This window comes from Nansenia antarctica (assembly GCF_963989245.1).
Source record: "Nansenia antarctica genome assembly, chromosome: 6".
Lineage (NCBI taxonomy): Eukaryota > Metazoa > Chordata > Actinopteri > Argentiniformes > Microstomatidae > Nansenia > Nansenia antarctica.
Genome location: NC_137676.1, coordinates 57,457,613 through 57,485,112, shown reverse-complemented (window position 1 = coordinate 57,485,112; position 27,500 = coordinate 57,457,613). Strand labels below are relative to the sequence as shown.

The 27,500-nt window shown below is 44.9% G+C and overlaps 3 protein-coding genes across 3 annotated transcripts in view; all 3 read right to left on the bottom strand.

The window, feature by feature from the left end:
- The window catches only part of gucy1a1 (guanylate cyclase 1 soluble subunit alpha 1), a gene marked incomplete at both ends in the record, with an annotated part of 27,591 nt that extends 16,226 nt beyond the window's left edge, over positions 1–11,365 (bottom strand). Inside the window, 6 exons of the mRNA XM_080534668.1 lie at positions 272–544; positions 943–1,155; positions 4,031–4,761; positions 5,294–5,385; positions 5,853–5,908; positions 11,045–11,365. Of these exons, the coding sequence (XP_080390794.1) occupies positions 272–544; positions 943–1,155; positions 4,031–4,761; positions 5,294–5,385; positions 5,853–5,908; positions 11,045–11,365 (1,686 nt within the window). The remainder of the gene's footprint in view (positions 1–271; positions 545–942; positions 1,156–4,030; positions 4,762–5,293; positions 5,386–5,852; positions 5,909–11,044) is intronic.
- Positions 1–27,500, bottom strand: part of LOC308161191 (histone H3.2) — a gene marked incomplete at its 3' end in the record, with an annotated part of 320,132 nt that overhangs the window by 205,051 nt on the left and 87,581 nt on the right. The window lies entirely within an intron of this gene.
- map9 (microtubule-associated protein 9) overlaps positions 18,197–27,500 on the bottom strand; it is a gene marked incomplete at its 5' end in the record, with an annotated part of 15,260 nt that continues 5,956 nt past the window's right edge. The window contains 7 exons of the mRNA XM_080534667.1: positions 18,197–18,411; positions 18,745–18,880; positions 19,150–19,295; positions 19,451–19,612; positions 19,716–19,805; positions 20,593–20,728; positions 20,978–21,042. Of these exons, the coding sequence (XP_080390793.1) occupies positions 18,292–18,411; positions 18,745–18,880; positions 19,150–19,295; positions 19,451–19,612; positions 19,716–19,805; positions 20,593–20,728; positions 20,978–21,042 (855 nt within the window). The 3' untranslated portion in view covers positions 18,197–18,291. The remainder of the gene's footprint in view (positions 18,412–18,744; positions 18,881–19,149; positions 19,296–19,450; positions 19,613–19,715; positions 19,806–20,592; positions 20,729–20,977; positions 21,043–27,500) is intronic.

Here is a 27,500-nt window from a genome sequence, read left to right as displayed (position 1 = left end):
AAACGTTTAATGAAGGACATGAACGATTGTCAACAACACACTCAAGCAGTAACTGAATAAACAACTCGGGTACCACGCACTTAACTGTCCGTGCGGAACAATACTCCCAACCCATAGTTCCATGGGTAAATTATGTCCAATGTTAGGGGGCCCCCTAGAGGCTGGGGGCCCCCCCGCGATGCGTCGCTTGCGGGCCCGTCCCCTACGCCACTGACACACACACACACACACACACACAGACACACAGACACCCCCCCCCCCCCCCGCCTACCTTGTAGACGTCCAGCTCGCCACAGTGGTGGTCGAAGCGTGTGTAGAGCTGGTTGAGCATGGTGACCACCTCCATGGGTGTGCACCCGGAGCACACGGCCGTGAAGCCCACCAGGTCAGAGAACAGCATGGTCACATGGTCCACCCTGCGGGCCGCCACTGGCTGGCCCTGCCACAGTGCCACGGCAACCGGCCCCGGGAAGATCGAGAACAGCAGCTCCACCGTCTTCCTCTTCTCCTCCTCCAACGCCAGGTGGACCTCCTCCAGGGCCGCCTGTTATATATACACGTCTATTATTACTACACACGCACACACTCACACATACACGGGCAGACACACACTCACACATACACAGGCACGCACACGGGTACGCACACACACACACACACACACACACACACGCACACGCACACACACATATAAACACACACACACACAGTCAAACAGGACTCTGTGTTGGTGCAGTCTTGGGAAAGAAGGTTTTTTTTTCTGGGTTTTTAATAGCTCATCAGCGTTGAACGATAGTGTGTGAGCGGCGTGGAGCGATAGTGTTTCATTTATTTTTAGACTTGGTCCCTAGCAATGACACATAACAAGGAATGATCCCCTTGTTTTCTGGTCAGAGGTCAGAGGTCAGAGGGCAGAGGGCAGAGTGCAGAGTGCAGCGGTACCTTGGCCTTGCCCAGGCGTTTCTTCAGGCCATCCTGGGCCTTTGCCTGCTCCCCGACCAGAACCACGTCTCTCAGGGCGTTGTGGACCGGGATGTCGGACAGATACAGCCCTCCACCAATCAGCTCGTCCAGAGTCCCCACGCACGGCGACCCCAGGAACAAGATGGCGTTTGACTCCGGAACATAGATCATCTGACCTTTCAGATCCATTAGCTGGAGAAGAGAGGGACAGAGAGAGAGAGAGAGAGAGAGAGAGAGAGAGAGAGAGGGGGGGACAGAGAGAGAGAGAGGGAGAGAGAGAGGGACAGAGAGAGAGAGAGAGAGGGAGAGAGAGAGAGAGAGAGAGAAAGGGAGAGAGAGAGGGGGACAGAGAGAGAGAGAGAGGGACAGAGAGAGAGAGAGAGAGAGAGAGAGAGAGAGGGAGAGAGAGAGAGAGGGACAGAGAGAGAGAGAGAGGGACAGAGAGAGAGAGAGGGACAGAGAGAGAGAGAGAGAGAGAGAGAGAGGGAGAGAGAGAGAGTGAGAGAGAGGGAGAGAGAGAGAGAGGGGGACAGAGAGAGAGAGAGAGAGAGAGAGAGGGAGAGAGAGAGGGACAGAGAGAGAGAGAGAGAGAGAGAGAGAGAGAGAGAGAGAGAGAGAGAGAGAGCGATGAGAGATGGGGAGAGATGATTATTTCAGCTCAGTATTTCCCATGACTATTTCAGCTGGGTTAGTGTTTCACCATATATAGGAATCGTTTCACAGCCTGACTGACAGTTTTGGGGAGTAGTTCCATTACATGTAGTTCAACTATCAGGTTAACTGCATTTTGCAGTAGCTTGATGGTAGTAGTTAAACTAAATTAAAATACTACCAGAAGTTAACTACTGTTTTGCCATGTACGTAGTGGTGTAGTCAGCTACTGTCACTACTCACATTTTTCCAAAATAAAATAAAATAAATCATTTGAATTAAACTATTATTCCAGCCCTTGAACTTACATTTCTCTACTATTTCATCACTGCCTACAGTCTCCCTACGTAGCTCCAATGCCCCAGTGATTTCAGAGCTTTTCAGTCGCAAGCCCTCTGTCACATGGACTGGTCATCTTTCAATAACTGATAGGGGTGTATCAGTACAGATATTCGAACCAAACCGACATTTTTGTGTACCGTTACCCCCCTAGTAAAGGAGCTGTCTAAAGGAGCTGTTCGTAAATTGCAGCTCATCCAAAACGCTGCTGCTAGGGTCCTAACAAAAACGAAGAAGTTTGAACACATTACACCAACCCTGAGATCCCTACACTGGCTACAAGTCTCTCAGAGAACTGAATTCAAAGTACTCTTACCGTAATTGCATACAAATCACAAAATGGTCTTGGACCAAAATACATATCAGATCTCCACCCACCCTATATTCCAGCAAGGCCCCTAAGGACCGCTGAGACTAATCAGCTAATCATTCCAAGAGTGAAAACAAAACACGGTGCAGCAGCTTTCACTCTCTCTGCCGCATGCTCCTGGAACAAACTCCCTGAAGAAATCAAACATATTTTAAATATTTAAAACTAGCCGTTATGATTAACACTAACACTTCTATCTATGTCTTTTCATCCATTAACTATTATCTTATTAAACGTTTTATCTATTTACTTCTTATATCTGCAGCAGTTATGAGTTTAGGCTGAAACATGCTGAATGGTTCATAATCCAAGTGCTGTGAATTCACTGTAAATATAGGCTGAATTTGTTTGAAACGTGTCATTTTATACCGCGATCTCAGATGCAGTACCTGCAATCTCACATGCCGTATCAGGAAGGATAGAGATTGAATACAGATGCAGTAATAATCAAAAAATATCAAGGTCGGAGCTAACGTCTTTAAATATTCATACGTGCAGCCACTACCTCTAATAATCTGCTACCTTAATCCTGCAACGTGGTAGGATACTTATACAAGGTGCAGAGGTTTATCTCTCTGAGAGACATAACACTTGTATCTATCTTTATTCATTGTCTATTATCTTGTTAAATGCTTATCTTAATCTATGTTAAATTAAAAAATAGAGGGGACAGAGCCTTCTCTAAGGCCGCCCCTAGGCTCTGGAATAGTCTCCCCCTCCACATCAGAGCCGCCGAGAGCATTGAGGCTTTTAAAAAACTAGCCAAAACACATATTTTCTCCCTGGCCTTTGACCTGAGGTGAGCCTGCCTTCCCGACACTGCACTCTTTGCACTTTTATCTGTACTGCACCTTGCTCTTAGTGTATTTTTCTATTTGATCAGTTTTCTTTAATCTGTATTTTATCTCTTTTATCTTGTTTTTCTCTTTATATTTTATCTGTTAAGCACTTTGGGCGGCTCTTGTCGTTGTACATTTTGTGCTATATAAATAAACGTTACTTACTACTTACTTACTATCTGTTTAATTTCTCTCTATATATATTCTTGTCATTTAAAAAAAAAAAAAACTGTATATAAACTTTGAATTGCCCCTGTTGTATGAAATGTGCTATACAAATAAACTTGCCTTGCCAAGTAACTGACTGTCATGTGTTGGTGAAGTAGTTCTATGTACTGAACTACTTTTTCAAAGTCAGTTTGACAAACTGTATTTGTTTCAAGGGGAGCTTTAGTGTAGTTCAACCTCTTCCCTTCAATAGTTAAATACATGTTAGATTAGATTAGATTAGATTCAACTTTATTGTCATTACAGAGTACCAGACAACGAAATTCAGTGGTCAATGACGTCAATGATGCAATGATGCAATGATGCAATGATGCAATGATGCAATGATGACTGTGAGGAACAGCGAGGGTCTTCTATGCATACTTAATCTATAAGTGTTTCTGTTTCCCATTAATTACCTAGACTGTGGCAGCCCACCATAGTCTATTTGTTCCGTCATAGTCTCATAACGAACCAAAAATATTTTTACTTGCAAGCGGTTTTTACACGCGACGCGATCTTCGGGATTCGCACTACTGGAGGTCCATACAATTTAGAGCTATCAATAATCCCCCCCCCCCACCCACACACACACTTTAGAGGGTCTGAAGTCCACCCATCACTGTCTCACACACTGTCTATGGAGGGAACATGTACTGACCTTCCCTGTGTGGTCTGCCTCGGAGGACGCTGGTCCTGAGGTTCTGATCCGGAGGAGGAACTGGGTGTTGAGTCTGGTGAGGATGTCCAGGAAGGAGCATCGGACCTGAGGGGCGACGATGATGAAGTGTTCCTGAAACGTCCTGCCCCCCCCCAGCCTCTTCCTCAGACCCGCCCCCACCTGCAGCAGGCCCAGGTTCCGGTCCAGGAGCAGGTGGAAGGGGAAGATGGAGGAGAAGAGGGAGGTGGGGACACTGGGGGCCGGGCTGGCGGGCAGGGGGCTGGGGCTCAGGTTCCGCAGGGGGCCCTTCACCACCGCTGTGTACTGCAGGCAAGGGGGCTCCTGGGCGGTGGGGGGGTCCTGGGGGGTGGGGGGGTCCGTCCGGTCGTTGTGGGGGTCCGTCAACACATCCACCTCCAGGTGGTAGAGGAGACGGGCAGCAGCAGAGACGATTCCAGGGAAGAAGAGGTGGGTGGCAGGGGGGGGGTCGTAGACACAGACACTCAGCAGGCCTGGCGCCTTGTCCAAACACAGCACTGAGGCCTGGTTTACACAGGGGGGGGCAGGGGGAGGGGCCGGGGGTGGGGCGCTATGCTTCAGCAGCACGTTGAAGCTGTTCAGGAAGTCCTGCAAGGACCCGCCCACCACCCTCAGGAGGTGCCCGTCCTCCTCGAAACAAGAGAGGAAGAGTTCCTCTCCCAGAGACACGCGCAGGCAGTCTATGTCCTTACCTGGAACACACACGCACACATACAGTTAAAGTCGGACATTTACATACACTTACCGTAGGTTGAAGTTATTGAAACACATTTTTTAACCACTCCACAAATTTCATGTTAACAAACTATAGTTTTTGGCAAGTCGGTTAGGACATCTACTTACAAGTCATTTTTCCAACAATTGTTTACAGACAGATTATTTCATTTATAATTCCAGGGGAATTGTTTACATACACTAAGTTTACTGCGCCTTTAAACAGCTTGGGAATTCCAAGTAAAATGATGTCATGGCTTTTGAAGCTTCTGATAAGCTAATTGACATCATTTTAGTCAATTAGAGGTAATTGACATCATTTGAGTCAATTAGAGGTACATTACATACACTTAGTTTAGACTTCAATCTAAGTGTGGGTAAACCTCCGACTTTAACTGTGTATATATATCTATATATCTATAGCTTCTCTCTATATACATATACACATACACTACCCATATAACAGACACAGTGCAGGGTTGGTTAGGGTTAGGGTTATTTAACACCAACCTGCTCTGAGGGAGAAATCCTTCATCATGTCCAGAAGGACCTCTGGTCCATCAACACTCCTGTCTAAGACGTCTGTTTCACACACGCTAGGGCTGCGGACGGACACACTGTTATAAACACTGTTATACACTGTTTTGAACACACTGGGGCTGGGGCCACACACACTGTTATAAACACTGCTACAAACAACATTACTGTTATAAACAACACACACACACACACACCTAGGGGGTATTCCATCAACGTCACTAAAGTAAAATCCAGACTTATTTTTGATAAATTGATGGAATACCCCCCTGGCTGGTTGATCCATCACTTACGAATCACCACCACACCACCAGTTTTAATGACTAGTTTATATTATTATTATTAGTAGTAGTAGTAGTAGTAGTATTATTATTAGTATTATTATTATTAGTAGTAGTAGTAGTAGTAGTAGTAGTAGTAGTAGTAGTAGTAGTAGTAGTAGTAGTAGTAGTAGTAGTAGTAGTAGTATTATGATGATGATGATGATGATGATGATGGTGTGGTTGTATAGGTCCTGTAGAAGTCATCTTACCATTCCCTGCCAGGTGAGCCCATCACTCGCAGGAGGGCAGAGTGAAGTCTGGAAAACTGCAAACAGTCCAGAAGATGACTGATTATTAATACACACACACACACACACACACACACACACACACATACACACATACACACATACACATTCACACACACACACACACACACACACACACACACACGCACAAGTCATGCAAATAACCAAAATGAATGAAAATAAAAGTATTGAAGAGCCCACTCGATATAGCAACCAACAGTTTTAGGATCACTAAATATAATTTGTGAATTGGATGCACTGTATCGTCTGCCATAGATCTAATCCAATTATGTGTATTTATGTGTTTTTAGCATGTTGATGTTCTATCAGCATGTTGTGATGTGCTAAACATGCAGTTACGGTGAAAATACACCGCAAGCGTCAACCTCAGCAGCAAAGGTGCGTTTGATTTCGGCGCCCATGTTAACAGGTTAGAGCAGCCATACAGCGCCCATGTTAACGGGTTAGAGCAGCCATACAGCGCCCATGTTAACAGGTTAGAGCAGCCATACAGCGCCCATGTTAACAGGTTAGAGCAGCCATACAGCGCCCATGTTAACAGGTTAGAGCAGCCATACAGCCCATGTTAACAGGTTAGAGCAGCCATACAGCGCCCATGTTAACAGGTTAGAGCAGCCATACAGCGCCCATGTTAACAGGTTAGAGCAGCCATACAGCGCCCATGTTAACAGGTTAGAGCAGCCATACAGCGCCCATGTTAACAGGTTAGAGCAGCCATACAGCGCCCATGTTAACAGGTTAGAGCAGCCATACAGCGCCCATGTTAACAGGTTAGAGCAGACATACAGCCCATGTTAACAGGTTAGTGCAGCCATACAGCGCCCATGTTAACAGGTTAGAGCAGCCATACAGCGCCCATGTTAACAGGTTAGAGCAGCCATACAGCGCCCATGTTAACAGGTTAGAGCAGACATACAGCCCATGTTAACAGGTTAGTGCAGCCATACAGCGCCCATGTTAACAGGTTAGAGCAGCCATACAGCCCATGTTAACAGGTTAGAGCAGCCATACAGCCCATGTTAACAGGTTAGAGCCGCCTTGCGTGAGGTGCAAGTCTCAAGCGATTCTCACGCTGGCTGCCACGGCATGCAATCTAGATATTCAGACTCTTGCCTATTTTTTCCATGTGCCACACATGTTGCAAGCAAAACTCAATGTACAAAGACAGGGCTTTGCTCCGCAGTCAGAGCCACAGAAGACAGCCAGTGTGGAAGCCGCAACAGTGAGAGCCGCAGCAGTTCCACCACACACACACGCTGCTGAGGTTGACGCTTGCGGTCTGTTTTAGGGGTTAGCCGATAGCTACTAGCAGCTGTTTTGTGTGTGTTTTGCATGTGTCAGAACGAGTTTCTTTGGTATTTGGTTTGAGGTGAACCAACATTTATATCTTCTTCAACTATTTTCTGATTTCAGTGTATGACACATCATTTGAAATCTTACAATCTGTACTTTCATAATAACATTATATTAAAAATAAGGACCTCGCCCAACTTGAGGACTTTTTCACCAGACCCTGTCACACTGTATACATGATATACTATAACACACACACACACACATACTGTATATACTGTATATATGTACACACATATATATGTGTGTGTGTTATAGTATATAATATATATATATGTGTGTGTGTGTGTGTGTGTGTGTGTGTGTTATAGTATATAATAATAATAATAATAATAATAATAATAATAATAATAATATAATTACAAAGCTGCTTGAAAGTATGTGAACCCCTTGTGCAATTATAGATTTCCAATTATAGATTCCATACGTTGGTTTAGAGGGAATCATGCGTGTAGTAGGAAAACTCAATTATAAAGAAATGACGGTAGTGCAGGTGCAAAAATAAGTGAACCCCAAGTAGGTCAGTAGAATCAGAGTTCGGGTGGGACTGATAAATCGTGAGTTTAGAATGATAAGGTTCTATCTCCGTTTAGGGTAGTTCAGAGATAATGAGCGTCAACGTTTTTACATTCCATTATGTTTTATGAGATGGAACCTTTGTATTTTATGAATTACTAACTAAAACATTTCAACATTTTAAAAATAACACCACACAGGCATTAATAAACACCTAATGGATCAGATTATGTAAAAAAAACTCAATTTTGACCAAAAATTTAGATAGAACCTTATAATTCTAACGTCACGAAATAGAGATAAGAAACCTGATCAGTTTTGTGTTATTCATACAGGTGAATGCAAAACACACCATGCCAAGAGGAAATGTGATCTCAGAGGACATCAGGAAGAGGTTAGGGAGAGCACATTAGTCTGCGGAAGACTATATAAGATTTGAACTCCATTAGTCCACTGTGAGGCAAATAATTTACAAATGGAGAGCATTTAACATGACAGCAACTCGGCCTAGAAGTGGAAATATAACAAATCATGTAAAGACCAACCCAAACATAACATTTAGAGATTTGCAGACCTCCCTTGCTGCATCTCAGCTAACTGTGCATGCTTCAACAATAAGAAGAACACTGAATCAAAATGGCATTCGTGGGAGGGTTGCTAGGAAGAAGCCTCTGCTGTCAAAAAATAACCAAACCCTTCTTAACTTTGCCGGAGACCATTTGGACATGCCTGAAGGTTTCTGGAAGTCCATTCTCTGGACAGAGTCTTTTTGGTCACAATCAAATCCACTATGTTTGGCGAAAACCCAACACTGTCAAAGAACCATATCCCAACCGTCAAGCATAGTGGTGGGAATGTCATGATCTGGGGCTACTTTTCCTCCTCTGGACCTGGCCGACTCCACATTATTAAGGGATCCATGAATTTTGAAGTATACCAAGAGATTTTTGAACAGAGCATCAAGCCATCAGTCAAGGAGCTAAATCTGGGCTGAAAATGGGGCTTTCAACAAGACAAATTCAAACAAATCTACCAAAGAATGGCTCAGGATGAAGAAGATGTGTGTTTTGGATTGGCCAAGTCAAAGTTCTGACCTAACTCCAATTGAGATGCTGTGACGGGACCTGAAGCACCCCTCAAACCTCACTCAATTGGCTCACTTCTGTAAGGAGGCAAACATATCTCAAAACAGATGTCAGAGACTGATTAGTGGCTATATGAGATGTTTACTCATTTACAAGTTATGGCTGCTAATGGAGGAGCCACTGACTGAAGAGGTTCACTTATTTTTGCACCTGCACTTATTTCTTTATGATTTAGTTTTCCTACTACACGCATGATTCCCTCTAAACCAACATATGGAGTTGGTAAATATACAGTTAGGTCCAGAAATATTTGGACAGTGACACAATTTCCATAATTTGGGCTCTCTATGCCACCACAATGGATTTGAAATGAAACAATCGAGATGTAATTGAAGTGCAGACTTTCAGCTTGAATTCATGAGGTTGAACAAAAATATTGTATGAAACGTTTAGGAATTGCAACCATTTTTATACACAGTCCCCTATTTTCAGGAGCTCAAAAGTAATTGGACAAATTAACATAATCATAAATAACATTTTCATTTTTAATACTTTGTCGAGAATCCTTTGCAGGCAATGACTGCCTGAAGTCTGGAACCCATGGACATTACCAAATGCTGGGTTTCCTCCTTTGTGATGCTTTGCCAGGCCTTTACTGCAGCTGTCTTCAGTTGTTGTTTGTTCGTGGGTCTTTCTGCCATTAGTTTTGTCTTCAGCAAGTGAAATGCATGCTTGATTGGGTTGAGATCAGGTGATTGACTCTGGCCATTGCAGAATATTCCACTTCTTTGCCTTAAAAAACTCCTGGGTTGCTTACACAGTATGTTTTGGGTCATCTGTATTGTATTGTGAAGCACCATCCAATCAACTTTGCTGAATTTGTCTGAATCTGAGCAGACAGAATATCCCTAAACACTTCAGAATTCATCTGTCTGCTTCTGTCTTCCATCACATCATCAATAAACACTAGTGACCCAGTGCCATTGAAAGCCATGCATGCCCATGTCATCACACTGCCTCCACGTTTTTTTTACAGATGATGTGGTATGCGTCGGATCACAAGCCGTTCCAAGCCTTCTCCATACTTTTTTCTTCCCATCATTCTGGTACAGGTTGATCTTAGTTTCATCTGTCCAAAGAATGCTGTTCCAGAACAGGGCAGGCTTTTTTTAGATGTTTTTTGGCAAAGTCTAATCTGGCCTTTCTATTCTTTAGGTTTATGCACCTTGTGGTGAACCCTCTGTATTTGCTTGTGTGAAGTATTTCCTTTATGGTACACTTGGATAATGATATATGCCTACCTCCTGGAGACTGTTCTTCACTTGGCTGGATGTTGTGAAGGGGTTTTTCTTTACCATGTAAAGGATCTTGTGATCATCCACCACTCTTGTCTTCCATGGACGTCCAGACGTTTTTGTGGTGCCGAGCTCACCAGTGCGTTCTTTTTTTCTCAGAATGTACCAAACTGTTAATTTGGCCACTATTAATGTTCCCGCTATCTCTCTGATGGATTTTCTTTCTCTTTTTTGCAGCCTAAGGATGGTCTGTTTCACTTGCATTGAGAGCTCCGTTGACTGCATGTTGTGTGTATACAGCAACAGCTTCCAAATGCAAATGCCAGACTCGGAATCAACTCAGACCTTTTACCAGCTTAATTGATAAAGAAATAATGAAGGAATAGCCCACACTGGCCCATGAAACAGCCTTTGAGTCAGTTGTCCAATTACTTTTGGTCCCTTGAAAAAGAGGGAGCTACATATTAAAGAGCTGTAATTCCTAAACCCTTCCTTCAATTTGGATGTGAATACCCTTACCCTAAAGCTGAGAGTCTGCACTTTAAGCCCATATTCACTATAGAACTGTAACTTGAAGATGTTTTGGTAAACAGTTAAAATAACACAAATTCTGTCTGTGTCCAAATATATATGGACCTAACTGTAAACCTGTTATGTCAGATAAAAAACACTGGTTCTGATTAAAAAAAAAAAATCATGGTTAAAAAAAATATATAATCTGTAAAATCTATAATTCACATACTTTCAAGCAGCACTGTATACATACTATAAAGTGTGTGCGTGCGTGTGTTATAGTATATAATGTACATAAACACACACACACACACACACACACACACACACACACACACACAGTATCTACTATAGTGAGGGCTTTTCTCACCTCCGGACAGGCCAGTTTTCGGATGCTGTCACCTAACGAATGCAGATTAACTTTGGTCCTGCTGGTCTTCCTCAGAGGCGACACCTTCACACACACCTCCCGGGGTAGATCCGCAGGCGCACACACGTCGGTAGAGACGGGTAGATCCGCACACACGTCGGTAGAGACGGGTAGATCCGCACACACGTCGGTAGAGACGGGTAGAGATCCGTCGGCTGTCTGTCCCTCCAGGTCCCGGGGCTCGGCGCTGCGAGCCGCAGCCAGACCGGAGAACGGACATTCTCCAGAGATCTTTAACTCTTTCAATTTGGCGCAAAACATTCTTGGTGCCTCTCTCTCTCTCTCTCTCTCTCTCTCTCTCGCAGTCTCTGTCTCTCCCCCCTCTCTCCGTCTTGTCTTCTCTCTTCTCTTTTATCTATGGGTCATATCCAAACATATGCATTTCAAACATCCTCTCTCCGTGTCGACCCCAGGTTCTCAGATGAAGGCAGAGTTCGGGGTGTCCGTGTCCTGTCCCTCCGTGCGCACCTGCCGCGCCTCCTCGCTTCGCTTCTCCTGACCGTCAGCCAAGTCCGCCTGCGCGCACCCGTCCAATATTCATAGTGAATTTCGGGGCGAATGTTGAGTGACATACCATTACCAATGACGAAGGATACGAGACAGCCTACCTGGCCAATCCGTGAGCAGAGAGGATGAGGGGAGGCTGCTCCGTGCGCAGTGGACCGTTAAATTGGAAGGCTATTCGAGCGCAATACCTTTACGCACGAGGACTAACGGGCCGTGAAGTGGCTCTGTCCGGTGTCGTGACAGCGCCGTAGGACTGAATAGTCACGCGCGGCATTCGGTAGTTTTATAACCCTCTATTTATGACCCACGGTGTTTTTATGTTTTTGTAAAGCGCTCCCTTACGCACCCTTGCCCAAAGGAGAGGTCACGTGTTCTGCATATTCTGCATACTAAATGTCGCACTCAATTTAGGCTACGAGTAGGACCTATTTATTTTATTACATATTTATTATATACGATTACATTACATACAATTCCTTTATAAAATATTAAAATCATTCATAGGCTTATTCCACACGTTACAATTATGTTCGGCGCACGCATGAACGTGAAGCCTCGGTTGGCGGGTAGATGTTCTGACAGAATGTAACATTACAACCATCCTAATCTAGATGACCGTGACTGGATGGATGATTTTTTTTTTTTTTTACCTTTAGCCGAAATGTCAACTGACACTGATGATCGGATTTATTATTATTAATAACGGATAAAGTACAACATGGAATTCAATGTAGGAATATGGGGAAGAAAAGGGCATAAACCAGCCTGAACTAAACACTGTAGAGGAGAGTTTACACAAGTAGCCTAATGACGGTCGTGCTGCTTAAATATAGCAATAGCAATAATAATAATAATAATAATAATAATAATAATAATAATAATAATAATAATAATATAATAACAATAACAATAATAATTGTTATTATTATAATAATTATTATGATAATATAATTATTATATGCAATCGACTAATACATACATAATCGAAGAGACCACAAATGACACCCACAAGATAATACTACTACTAATAATAATAGTAAGTCTCTCTCTCTAATAACTCTATTTCTATTATTCTATTTATAGTTAGGTAATTAGATACGAAGCTAACTACATAAATTACTAACTACCTACCTACCTAACTAATTACTTACCTACCGAACTGACTGACTGACTGACTGACTGACTAGCAGAGTCATTCATCTCATATGTGAATACAGCCAATATATTAATATAATGATATGTTATATAATTCTATATAATAACATGTTATAGCGTTAATATAACTCTATTGTCATAAACTAGTGGTTATAATGTTGATGCTGGAGCTACCTGCTCTGATAGAGGAGCCGCCTGTAGTCATGGTTACACAGCCATGTGCAAGCTCATTGGTGCACAGTCACAAACAGTCAAACATGTTTTAATCTATTATTATTATTATTATTATTATTATTATTATTATTGTTGTTGTTGTTGTTTCTTTTTTGTAGACAACGTGTTTCTTTTAGATATCATTTGTGATGTAACTCTTATTCATTCTATCTGACTTTTCTGTGGTCCGGTGTGTACCCAAATAATTTTTACTTGTTCATTATGTTACTTTTATTCAGTCCCCTTCTGATGTCAGCAAGGGAACAGAGAAGGACTACATATTCCTACAGTCAGAAATGTTTTACACACAGAAGGACTACATATCCCTACAAACAGAGAGGTTTTACACAGAAGGACACATATCCCTGTGTGTGTGTGTGTGTGTGTGTGTGTGTGTGTGTGTGTGTGTGTGTGTGTGTGTGTGTGTGTGTTAGGGTGTGTGGGGCTCAGACTGTGAGTCGTGCGCTGGTCCTGGCTAGCCAAATCACACACACACACACACACACACACACACACACACACATTCACACACACACAGCTGGCTCTCTGGACTGTCTCACTTCTTACACCGGTGACCCGATTGCTGGAAACGCCAAAGAGAAAGTTGATTTTGTAGAGAGGGTGAAACACACACACACACACACACACACACACACTCACACACTTATCTATCCATGTGGTTGCCCCCCCCCCACATCTCCCCAGCTGCCCTGACTGGCAATCCTTTCATGGTGGTCCTGAAAAGTTTATAAATCTGTTGAATGAGTCATCTGAACGCCATTGAACCTTTGACAGAGAACACACACACACACACACACACACACACACACACACACACACACACACAGAAACCAGTCTCCAAATGATTCCATTCTGGCGGATGGTTTCTGCATACCAGAGAACAGGATCTGTGTGGTGGGCTAGGGTTGGGGTTAGGTTTGGGGACAATACACTCAACACCCAGGGTTAATTTTAGGGTGATAATCTTTACCATATAGCAAATGCTTTTACTCAGTTCTTTTTGGGGTGTAGCCCAGTACAGGGAAAATCACACTGAAGTAATTTAGGGCTGAGTGCCAGTGGTGTTCCAGGCGCTTCAGGGTCAGGTCAAAGTTAGGGTCAGGATTAGGGTCAAGATCAGGGTCAGGGACAGGGTTAGGGTTGGGTTCAGAGTTGCCACCCCAAACACCAAATCAAACATGGTCATGTAACTCTTACACAACGTAGTTGAAGTTTCTGAAGTGAAAATGAGGTCAAACGCTGGTATTACCATCCCCCTCCCCTCCCCCTCCTCACTCCTCTCCTCCCCCTCCTCCTCCTCTCCCCTCCCCTCTCCTCCTCTCCTCTCCTCCCCTCTCATCTCCTCTCCTCTCCTCTCCTCTCCTCCCCTCCTGTCCTCTCCTCCACTATCCTCTCCTCCTCTTCTCTCCCCTCCTCCCCTCCCCTCCCCATCTCCTCTCCTCTCCCCTCCCCATCTCTCCTCTCCCCTCCTTTCCTCCCCTCCTGTCCTCTCCTCCACTATCCTCTCCTCTTCTCTCCCCTCCCCACCCATCTCTCCTCTCCTCCTCTCTCCTGTCCTTTCCTGTCGTCTCCTCTCTTCTCCCCTCCCCTCTTCTCCCCTGCCCATATCTCCTCTTCTCCCCCCTCCCCTCCCCATCTCTCCTCTCCTCTCCCATCCTCTCCATCCCTCTCCTCTCCCCTCCTCTCCTCTCCAATGCATCAACAGTTCTGAGAGCGAGTGTGTGACATTTCACAGCTGATTACCATGGCAACGTTACCCAGAGGCTGTTGCTGTTTTCCAGACGGCGTGTGTGTGTGTGTGTGTCTGTGTGCATGTGTGTATGTCTGAGTGTGTGTGTGTGTCTGTGTGCATGCGCGTGCGTGTGTATGTGTATGTGTGCGTGTGTGTGTATGTCTGTGTGTGTGTGTATGTGAGCGAGTGTATGCGTGTGTGTGTCCCAGCCTCCCCTGGTGTTCTACCTCAACCAGCCTCCCCTGGTGTTCTACCTCCCCCAGCCTCCCCTGGTGTTATACCTCCCCCAGTCTCCCCTGGTGTTCTACCTCCCCCAGCCTCCTCAACCTCCACCAGTCTCCACCAGCCTCCCCTGGTGTTCTACCTCCCCCAGCCTCCCCTGGTGTTCTACCTCCCCCAGCCTCCCCTGGTGTTCTACCTCCCCCAGCCTCCTCAACCCCCACCAGTCTCCACCAGCCTCCCCTGGTGTTCTACCTCCCCCAGCCTCCCCTGGTGTTCTACCTCCCCCAGCCTTCCCCAGCCTCCCCTGGTGATCTACCTTCCCCAGCCTCCTCTGGTGTTCTACTTCCCCAGCCTTCCCCAGCCTCCCCCAGCCTCCCCTGGTGATCTACCTTCCCCAGCCTCCTCTGGTGTTCTACCTCCCCCAGCCTCCCCCAGCCTCCCCTGGTGAAGATAAGAGAGATAGGAGGGTTATACACCACCGTGGCGAGGCAGTGAGAGTCTCTGGTTTCAGGAACAACGGAAACATCGTGTCACACTTTGGCTGTGTGTGTGTGTGTGTGTGTGTGTGTGTTTGTGTGTCTCTGCCTCTGAAGGAACTAAGACCATGTTCCTCCAATGAGAGTCAGAATACAATGTCAACAACCAAAGTGTGACACAGTGTTTCACACACACACACACACACACACACACACTCACACACACACACACACACACACACACACACACACACACACACACACACACACACAGTCCTTTTCTTTTTCTCCATGGATATCAGGTTGCTATCTGGGTGACCATCTTAGTGCTCAGTATAAACAGAGGATAATGGGCTCTGTGTATGTGTGTGTATGTGTGTGTGTGTGTGTGTGTGTGTGTGTGTGTGTGTGTGTATGTGTGTGTATGTGTGTATTCGCCTGTGTGTGTGTGTGTGTGTGTGTGTGTGTGTGTGTGTGTGTGTGTGTGTGTGTGTGTGTGTGTGGACACAGCTGTGCTCATGTTTGTAAAGCATCACGGTTCACAGACTCTCCAGAGGAAACAGAACTCTTAGAACAGAACTCTTAGAATAGAAGAGTTACTGAAACATGGCTGTGGTCCTGGTTAGGGTCAGGGTTATGGTCAGGGTTAGGGTCAGTCAAGATTAGGGTTCAGGTTCTAACAGGCTAGGCTAGCAGATGAGACAAAGACAGACTCCCCTCCTCTCCTTTCCCCTCCCCCTCCTCCTCTCATCCCCTTTTTGTTTTGGTCTTTTTGTCTGTACAGTGGCCTTGGGTCTTTAATGAATTATTATTATGATGATGATTATTATTATTACTGTTTTTGTGAAACCCGCCTTTGATACAGAGTATTCAGAGACATGTAGATCCTCTGTCTGTTGTTGAGCTGCAGGAGTTCAAAGCCGCTCGTGGGATATCTCCATACCTCTATCCCTCCTCCATCCCTCCATCCCTCCCTCCCTCCTTCCCTCTGTCTCTCCATCCCTCCCTCCTCCATCCATTCCCCCCTCCATCCCTCCACCCCTCCATCATGTGTGTGTCTGTGACAGAGAAAGGCTGGAGTAGGTCTGTGTGTGTGTGTGTGTGTGTGTGTGTGTGTGTGTGTGTGTGTGTGTGTGTGTGTGTGTGTGTGTGTGTGTGTGTGTGTGTGTGTGTGTGTGTGTGTGTGTGTGTGAGGGGCAAAGGACAGGCAGTGATGCTGGAATATTCTGATAGTGTCCTCTCTGCTACAGCTCTTGGTCAGAAGCCATGGGGGACATCGTCGCCAATTTAAACCTAAAAACAGTATGTAATGTGATGACAATGTCTGCTTATCGAGTTTATCGTGAATTAAATACGGGCGTCATTGAGTATTACAGCTACTGATAAGAGACCAGAAACAAGCGAGATATCAGAAACACGGGGCATGGCGCCATCTGGTGGTCGATTGTTGACAGCACACACAAAAGAAATGGTTGAATCCAGAACCACATGAGAATATTTCCTATTTAATGGTTGAATCTATCACACATCTGGCACTCTATAATAATAATAATAATTATTATTATTATTATTAATATTATTATTATTCCCTTTATGTATTCATTCATGGGACCTGACAGAGACCAGTCTCCTTTGCAGCATGGCACTGAAAACAGAGACAAATGGCAACTACAGATACAATAGTAGAGGTACGACCTCTACTACAGAGGTACAACTTCTGTGGAAATTGGGAAGTGTGCTTGCCCTGAACCCATATTGGTTCCCTCATCAGTCAACAGAAACACATCTGGGTTGGCCTCATCAGTCAACAGAAACACATCTGGGTTGGCCTCATCAGTCAACAGAAACACATCTGGGTTTGCCTGGAAGACCCGGCTGCTGATAAAGAAAAGAGGGCCCTGATTGGACATTCTGGTGCAACAGTCCGAGCTGCGATTGGAGATCAGATGAAACTTGAACTAGGCTTTAAAACAGAATAAGAACTTCACTGATTTAGAAGGCAGTTAGAAACAAATGGTCAATCCTAATAATGATCACCAAGGTAGCAAAGAAATAACAGAACGTTTGATAGAATACACTCAGGAGTAGAAGAACACTTCTGTGTATGTGTGAACAATAAAACACTGAAGATCTGTTTGCAGAAGTATGTCTTGCTATCAGCTACAGCTGTGTTAGCCAACCACTTTATTATCAACCAATCAGCTGGTTTCAGGATTATATTGATAATCTGTACTGGTTAAGGAGTTCTGTTGAATGACAAACCATTGGCTTGAATAAATAAACACATTTCACTACAAAAATACAATAAATATGTTGAACAGGCTGGAAACCCTGTCCATTCCCCTGATGACAAAGACCTCACCCTCGACCGGAAGACTTGCCCCCTCCAAAGATCAGTTTCAAAGGTGCAATCTGTGATTGGTACATCAATGTGTTTACTTTAAAATTACATTTTAAAGTGAACTGCTCCCTGTCGTTGGTGTCTGTTTCTACCTTGGTTGTGCTTATTACACCCGGTCCTACGTGGTGGTCACCACAACGTACACACACACACACACACACACACACACACACGTTCAATCAAACCCGTTTCCAGGAGACCACACTGTGGTCACCACAGCACACACCCAGGTTCAAACATAATCAGATTCATATTGTAAACAACAACATTCATTAGTGTGAAAGTCACTTCAGTCATGATCAAACACTCAAACAGTCAAATATAAACAGTGTCGCCAGGCAACATGAGTACATAGGCTTGTTCAAAACAGCTGAGTGTCTGTCATGTACAACAGCTGAGTGTGCCAGGTAGAACAGCTATGCTTGTGTTACTGACTCTTACTGCACACAGTCTTATTGGCTTATTTCCCAAAGGGCACAGTCTTATTGGGTGGGCTCCAGGGAGGGGGCGGGTCTTCCTGTAGAATGGCCTGTATCTGTTTTTCTTTCCTCTGTTGTCTCTGCTGGCGCTCCTTCCTGCTCTGTGGGGACATACAACAGACCAATCACACCCTGACCTCTAACCTCTATGCCCTGACCCCTAACCTCCATCCCCTAACCTCTGACCCCTAGCCCCTGACCCCTAGGCATGTCAGTAGATGTGAGTAAGCAATATGGCAAGGCGGAGTGACCATCGTCACGTTACAGCCAATCCAATTCTTCCAGACCTACAGGAAGTATCATGGGGGCGGTATCATGGGGGCGGAGCTAGCAGTGTTTCTACCATAGATACAGTTGTTATAGAACTGTTCTCTATCCATCTCTGTGGTTACTACAACACGAGCAGTTGTTATGGCAACGGGGTGTGTACGTACCATCCACGTCTCGTACATCTCCAAGGCCATCTGATCTCTCTCCTCTTTCTCATATTTATCCTCCTCCTCTTTTACCCTCACTTTCCTGCGCTCCGTTTTCACCTTCTCCTCGACGATATCCTTCTTCCGTTCGTCCCTGGATCATTTCAACAGGAGAGAAAACAGTGGCGTCACGATTCACAGTTGGTTGTGTTCTTCATCCATATCCTGTTTCCTGTTTCCTGTTGCATCAAACGGACTGTGGAAGAGGAGACTGACGTCTTTCTCATTGGTAACTTTGACCAACCGTCTCAGGGGGAGAAAGACAGAGAAAGACAGAGAGAAGGAGAGAGAGTGGGGGGGGGGGGGGAGAGTGGGGGAGAGAGGGAGAGAGAGAGCAGTTGGTCAGTTGCTGCTGTTACACACCAGCTAGAGAAAGCAGACTTGCTCTCTTTCTTTCTCTCCTCCTCCTTCTCTTCATTCTTCCGCTGTCGTTTATTTTCAGCCTCTTTCTGCTTCCTGTATTTCTCTCGGAGGACGGCGTCGTGCTCTGCCTTCCACTTCTCAAACAACTGGAAACACACACACACACACACACACACACGCACATGCAAACACACACACACACACACACATTGTTTCTGCTATAGTATAATTGCTATAGTCTACATTTCCCCACTGAGACAACATCAACCAACATCACACCGTCAGTCAGTCGTGCATCCACCTTTTTAGCTGATTCCTTCTTCTCCACTTTCTCATCCGTCTCTTTCTGCTTCTTCCTGACAACGTCCTGCTGCTGTCTGACTTTAGCTCTGATGACATCACCCTTCTTCTCTCTCCAGGCGTCGTATGAGGCCTTGGCGCCTTCTTTCTTAAAGGCCTGCTCCTACACACACACACCCACACACACGATAGGTTGTTTACGTCTTGTGTCATTGAACAGTGTTACCATGGTTCAGGTGTTGAAGAGGTGGTGATATCATTCTTACGCTCGTCCTCTTCTCCTCCTCCTGTTTCTCCTGCTGTTTCTTGTGTTGCAGCGTTTCCTTTAACACCTCCTTCTTCTTCCTCAGCCACTCCTGTCATTGTCAACACAACACACGCACTTCAACACCCCCTAACACCCTCCATTAACACCCTACATTACCACCCCTAACACCCTACATTACCACCCCCTAACACCCTACATTACCACCCCTAACACCCTACATTACAACCCCTAACACCCTACATTACCACCCCTAACACCCTACATTACAACCCCTAACACCCTACATTACCACCCCTAACACCCTACATTACCACCCCCTAACACCCTACATTACCACTAACACCCTACATTACCACTAACACCCTACATTACCACCCCCTAACACCCTACATTACAACCCCTAACACCCTACATTACCACCCCCTAACACCCTACATTACCACCCCCTAACACCCTACATTACAACCCCTAACACCCTACATTACCACCCCCTAACACCCTACATTACCACCCCTAACACCCTACATTACCACCCCTAACACCCTACATTACCACCCCCTAACACCCTACATTACCACTAACACCCTACATTACAACCCCTAAGACCCTACATTACCCTACATTGACATTTACATTTACATTTTTGGTATTTAGCAGTCTGTCTGCCTATCTGCCTGTCTGCCTTTCTGCCTGCCTGTCTGCCTGCCTGTCTGCCTGCTTGCCTATCTGTCTGCCTGCCTGACTGTCTGTCTGTCTGTCTGCTTGCCTGTCTGTCTGTCTACCTGCCTGTCTGTCTGTCTACCTGCCTGTCTGTCTGTCTGTCTGTCTGTCTGTCTGTCTGTCTGCTTGCCTGTCTGTCTGTCTGTCTGTGTCACCTGGTACACAGCTGCTCTGAGGGAGTGTGTCCCTGGTGGTTGAGAGTCCTTCAGGGTCCCCAGGTCCTGGGACGGGGCCGAGGCAGAACACACACCCCTGGTCCTCCTGGATGCCTGGGACAGAGAACTGGAGGGCCTGTAGAGAGAGAGAGGGAGAGGGAGAGGGGGGGGGGAGAAAGAGAGAGAGAGAGACACAGATATAATAGGTAAGAGATGGACATATGTAGAGTGTGTGTGGAGGAGGCAACAGAGAGAGAGAGAAACAGAGACAGAGAGAGAGAAAGAGAGAGAGAGAGACAGACAGAGAGAGACACAGAGAGAGCAAACAGAGAGAGAGAGAGAGAGAGAGAGAGAGAGAGAGAGAGAGAGAGAGAGAGATGTGTACCTGGTGTCAGCTGATCTCTCTGTCACGTGACCGAGTCTGCTGGTGGTCCGTCCAGGGTCAGAGTCCTACAGGGAACACAGAGCCAGACAGAGACAGTCCTACACATGGCTCTGGACATGTCAGGACGGCAGAGTCACTTCCTGTCTTCCTCTGTAGACTAAAGACCTGTCTCTTCTACCCCCTAACACCCTACATTACCACCCCTAACACCCTACATTACCACCCTACATTACCACCCCTAACACCTGTAAGAGCAAAAAGTAGAGAAAACAGGTTTCATTGTGTGCTTACAACAGGAAATCAGTTTCTATAGCTTGCTCTAGTCTAGACCATTGTTTCTCAACGGGGGCGGTACCGCCCCCAGGGGGCGTTCAGACAACATCGGGGGGCGCTGGAACAGATATTTTAAAAAGGGGGGCTTTGAGGTGTTCTTGGGGGGCGTTCGCGCATTAAGTATTTTTCTCATGAAAAACAGCTGTGTTATTACGGGCACATTCGTAAATGCACGATAGCTGAATGTCGATACACGATGAACGGTCAGTTCGCTCGGACAAACCGTGTTTCGGTCGACTGTTCGACCCTGCTGGCTGCCTGTCCCGCCCTAATGCGAGCCACGGCCGCTGCTATTGGTTGATAGAACGACATGTAGAAATGTGATTGGCTGAGCGGGAAGCCTTTTCTAAAAAGCTGCTAGTTTGGTTGCAGTGCGCCGTAGAGCCCTACACGTGCCCATCTCTGAGCGCTCTGAACTTGGCCGGGCTCTGTGATGATGAATGAAAACCTTTATTGTCCCCAATGGGGAAATTTTGTTGTCAAACAGCTTAGTAGGGCAGACAGAAAACATTCAATAAATAAATAAATAAAACAAAACTGCAGACACACGTAGCGCAGCGCCCCAAAAAATAAAAGTGAGAGTGTCAAGAAGATGAAGCTAAAAACTCATCTAGCAAAGGCAGAGCTTTTGATAGTTTCCAATGTGTCTGGGTAAGCTGCATTGTAGAAGAATCTTGACAGTTCATGTACAGTGCAGAAATTGCAATACTATGCTACGATAGAAAGAACCCCGGTTCATCCCATCTGTAACATCATGTTGACCAATGCCCAACTTCTATGAGTGTTTTCCTTGTAGGCTATGCTTGAGTGACATATGTTTCAGTTTGTGGGCTCATTGTAATTGTTGCGTTCGCTTCGTTCGCTTCCTTTCAATACAGCTTATTTAATTTAGTTAAAATGAGTGCTAATACCATACCACCATACCAGAACATCACAGCAGGAACAACCTATCTCAAAAAAGCGATCGTAATAAACCAGGCCTGAAAGTTCTCTGTCGCTTACCAATAATCGAACCTAGAGAAATCAGCTACGATTGTCCCCTCCCCTCGCAGGTTCATTACAGTATATTACATAAATGTATTACTGTTAAGTGTTGTTGTGGATGTTATCCCTAGTGCCATTCTGAGGTTAGCATTGCGATGTGTTTGCAAACTAAAATACGATCGCTTTTTTGTAATATGTTGCTCCTCTTGTGATGTCCTGGAAACGAACGCATCAGCTGCAGCGTCTTTTGTATTGATCAGCTGTCAGCAGTGTTATTACGGGTATGTTCGTAAATGCACGAACGGTCAGTTCGCTCGGACAAAACCGTGTTTTCAGTCAGAGCGCCCATCTCTGAGCGCTCCCAGATCGCAGAGCTCTGAACTTTGGAACTTTGTTATGTTTTGATATGTTTTGATATGAGAAATTCGAAGCGGTCAGTTTATGAAAATAATAGGCTACCATAGAATACTAAATAAAATATTAAAATAATAGCCCCCTAGCGTTTGCCGCCATATTGTGACACCACCACCACCACCCCCCCCCCCCCCCCAAAGTCCAATCAAAAATGAATAAATATGGGGGCTTCCGGTGGGCGGGCAATGGAGTAGAACGTGTTTCGCTTGAGCTCCCGTCGGACTTTCGTTTTATTTAATTTAATAAGCTTTCTACATCACAAAATACTGGGAAACCTGTCTCTAACATATTCCTAAAATCAAAAGTCTGTGTATTTAGGGGTCAATGGCTGCAAATCTGCGCAAATATAAGTACACTCCGTCCACTACTAGGCCAAAAGCCACCGCGATGCCGAGTCCCACAGCTACCCCGGCTCAGACGGTTCCGCCCCGGACAGACAGCCCAGTGATGGACGCTGTAGCGCTGAAAACAGAGATCCTTCTCTCGCTGAAATCCGACATTGCCGAGGTGATAAAGACAGAGATTAAAAATGCACTAGCCGAAGATTTCAACTATATTAAAAGTGAACTTCAAGCAGTAAGATCGGAAATCATTAACAATACGGCGGCGGTTAAGTCTGAGATTGACCAAATAAAGGCTACAATCACGGAGGTGGAGGGCGGCCTGTCAACGTGGTCGGACGAGGTGGTGGACCTGCGGACTACGGTGACGGGCTTGAAAGCAGAGGTAACCGGGCTCAGAGAGAGATGCGACGACATGGAGGGAAGAATGAGGAGATGCAACATCAGAATACTAGGGGTGGCCGAGACGAATGGATCATGCTCTACTGCATCGGTCTCGAAACTACTGAAGGAAGCGCTACAATTGGATAGAGATGTGCTTGTGGATCGTTCACACAGAACCCTGGCTCCGAGGGGACCGGAGGGGAAACCACGCGCCATCATTGCTAAACTCCATTACTACCAGGACTGCGTCGAGGTGCTGAGCTGTGCGCGCACCCGAGCTCCTCTCCGGGTCAACGGGCAGACCATCGCCATCTTTCCGGATTATGCTGCCAACGTCGCCAGGGCCAGGGCTGCGTTCACGGAGGTCAGGAAGCTGCTGCGCAACCGTCAGGGCATTCGGTATGGTATACTGTTTCCAGCCCGACTCCGCATCACACACAACGGAGAAGAAAAGGAATTCACAGATGCAGACAAAGCGATGGACTACGTTAAGAAGAACGTCATGCCGGCAACAGGTCCAGGGTAGGTCTCCCCCAGCCACAGACCAGTGGGTCTCAGTGACATTACAAGACCAACTTTGACGGGACGATATCTGCTTAAATATATTACCATCGTCAATGCCACCCCTTTGTTGTTATTGTAGTTCTTCACAGCAGTTTATATGCAAGTGTTGAAGGAGACTGGACATATGTTAGTTCAATTTAAAACTTACCCCAAGGGGGAAATAATCTATCTGTTTATTCATAAGGGGCAGGGAAGTTAAAATTACCTGACCAGGAGACTGTTTTTATTTGTTTCTTAATTTCCACTGCGTTAATGCTTCTCTCCGATCCTTTTATTTATTTCTGCCTCTAGACATCATTATTATTACTCTTATTTCTTTATATGCACATATACAATGTAAAATATATTCGACAATGTCGAAATTAAGGTTAGGGGGTTTTCACCCTCCTTTTGTTTTACCTCAAGGTTCGACGGGAGCCTGAAATGTTAACAAACTACTCCTAGCTATTCTGTTTGGTACTATAACCAAGCAAAGGCGAACCCTCTTAAAGGTTGTTCGCACAGCTGCCTGTTCAGACTCGCAGCCTGGGACCATGTCCCAACAGTCTGTCCAGACACTCATGTCGGTTGAGTGTCCGGATTTTTCATTTTTATTTCTATGTTCAGATCCCACTGTTCCACAGGGATCATACCGGAAGAATAAGAGCAACGTGTATGTTTATGTATTTTGTTTTCTCTTGCATTATTTTGTTTTTTTCCCTTATATGTACTCCCCAACTCCCCCACACCTCCTACCCACCCCTCATATATCCACACACCCACACTCACACAATCACACACATAGACACTGTACTACATGCAGTTCACAATCTTCTCCTATTCATGTGCCTATCCTTGCCATCACCATGCCTACAGGTAAAATTAAGATCCTCCCTAATTCTTACTCTGAACCATGGGATCACTTAAGGTTATAAGCTATAACGTTAAAGGCCTCCACAATCCTATAAAACGAAAGAAAATCCTTAATCAGCTAAAAAGAGCCAACTGTCAGATAGCATTCCTACAGGAGACCCACCTGTCGGATATGGAACATGAGAAACTAAAGAAATCCTGGGCAGACAGCGTGTTCTACTCATCACATCAGTCAGGTAGAAAGAGAGGAGTGGCTATATTGATACATAGGCAGGTTAACTTTACACCAACAACGGTCCACAAGGACATTGAGGGAAGATTCATTTTAGTGAATGGATCTATAGATGGGATACATGTATCCCTCATGAACATATATGCTCCAAATGAGGATGAGCCTGGCTTCATTAGCACAGTCATTAACACAGCAATACAACACAGCTCCGGTATCCTACTGTTGGGAGGAGACTTCAACTGTGTTATGTCCCAGCTAATGGATAGACAACCTACCTCCAAAACTCCCACTTCTAGAATGAGCAGAATGCTTAAACACTTGTCGATAGAATCAGGCCTAGTGGACGTCTGGAGAAGCAGATTCCCTAAAGGAAGAGATTTTACTTTCTACTCGCACAGACATTCATCTTATTCGAGAATTGATTATTTCTTTACACCCAAAGCAGAACTACACAGGATAGAAGACATAAAGATCTTACCAATTACTCTATCTGATCATGCACCTCTTGCATTATCATGGAACATAGGTCACAGGCCAAAAACCAAACAATGGAGATTAAATACATCACTTCTAAATGATGAGGAATTTATCACATTTGTAACAACTGAACTAAAGTATTACCTAGAAACTAACGACTCACCTGAAATATCACCTCTCATCCTATGGGACTGTGCTAAGGCATACATTAGAGGTCGCATTATCTCATACGCGAGCGCGAAAAAAAAGAATAGAGAAGCAAAACAAGGAGAATTAGAGGATAAAATAAGGCTGCTTGAACAACAGCATAAAAGAACACCAACCTCCAATCTACTTAATGCTCTCAAACAAGCACGCAGGGATCTAAATAGCCTAATCACTGAAAAGATTGAGGGCAATTTAAGGTTTACCAACCAAAAATATTATGAAAATGGAAACAGAGCAAGTAGATTATTAGCACTAAGACTAAAAAAACAACAATCATCGAATATAGTACAGAAATTAAAAACTCATAACTCGACTCTCACAAAACCTGATGAAATCTCAAGGTCTTTTGCAGAATTTTATAAATCTCTTTACAAAAATACGGACACCTGCACAGATGATAATGAATTGACAGCATTTCTGAAAGACATCAAACTAAAAGAGCTATCTGAACCTATGGCAAAAGAACTAGATGAACCAATTGAAGAATGGGAAATACAAGAAGTGATCTCTACACTAAAAAACAATAAAAGTCCTGGACCGGATGGGTTTAGTAATGAATTCTATAAAACATTTAAAGAGACAGTATGTCCCTTATTGCTAAATGCATACCACCATACATTGCAATCTGGAACCACGGCCCCCTCATGGAGGGACGCAACAATAGTAGTAATACATAAAGAGGGCAAGGACCCCACCCAATGCCAATCATACAGACCCATCTCACTTTTATGCACCGACCTACGTATATTAACAGCCATCCTAGCAAGACGCGTCAATAAAATTATCACACAAGTTATCCACCCCGATCAGACCGGGTTTATAAAGGGAAGATACTACGGGGACAACATAAGAAGATTACTAAATATTATGACTCACCCTAAAGTTAAGGAGGAAGAAGCAATGATATTATCCCTCGATGCCCAGAAGGCATTCGATCGAGTATCTTGGCAATACCTATTTCAAACTCTAAAACGACTCAAATTTGGCCCCAATTTTATAAAATGGATTCAAACACTATATTCAAATCCACAAGCTGCTGTAAAAGTGAATGGATTTCTGTCGGACCGATTTACTCTAGAACGGGGTTGCAGGCAGGGGTGCTCTTTGTCGCCCCTGCTGTTTGATATCAGTATTGAACCACTGGCACAGCTCATTAGAGACGACGACAACATAAAGGGACTGACAATAAATGAGGAACAACATAAATTATCATTGTATGCAGATGACGTGCTTCTTTATCTAACTGAACCTGCAACAACAATCCCACGCCTAAAAGATCTTATTTCCAACTATGGATACTTCTCGGGTTATAAAGTGAATGTTGATAAAACAATGGCTATGGACATAGGAGGTAGAATTCCACAAACTATCAAAATCCAGAGTGAGTTTAAATGGCCCAAGGATGGTATTAAATATCTTGGCATTCAGATCCCCTCATTGTTAGAAAACCTAAGTGATGCAAATTACAAAAGCATAATCCAAAATATCAGTAAAGATCTAGACCGCTGGTCAACACTTCCCCTGTCTCTATTGGGCCGTATTGAGAGTGTACGCATGAATGTGCTGCCTAGGCTTCTATACCTGTTCCAGATGCTACCCATCGATATCCCCAAATCCACATTTGATAAGTGGGATAGACTCATCTCCAAATTCATATGGCAAGGAAGGCGCCCAAGAATCAGACTTAAAACACTACAACTATCTAAACCATATGGTGGGCTGAAACTCCCAAACC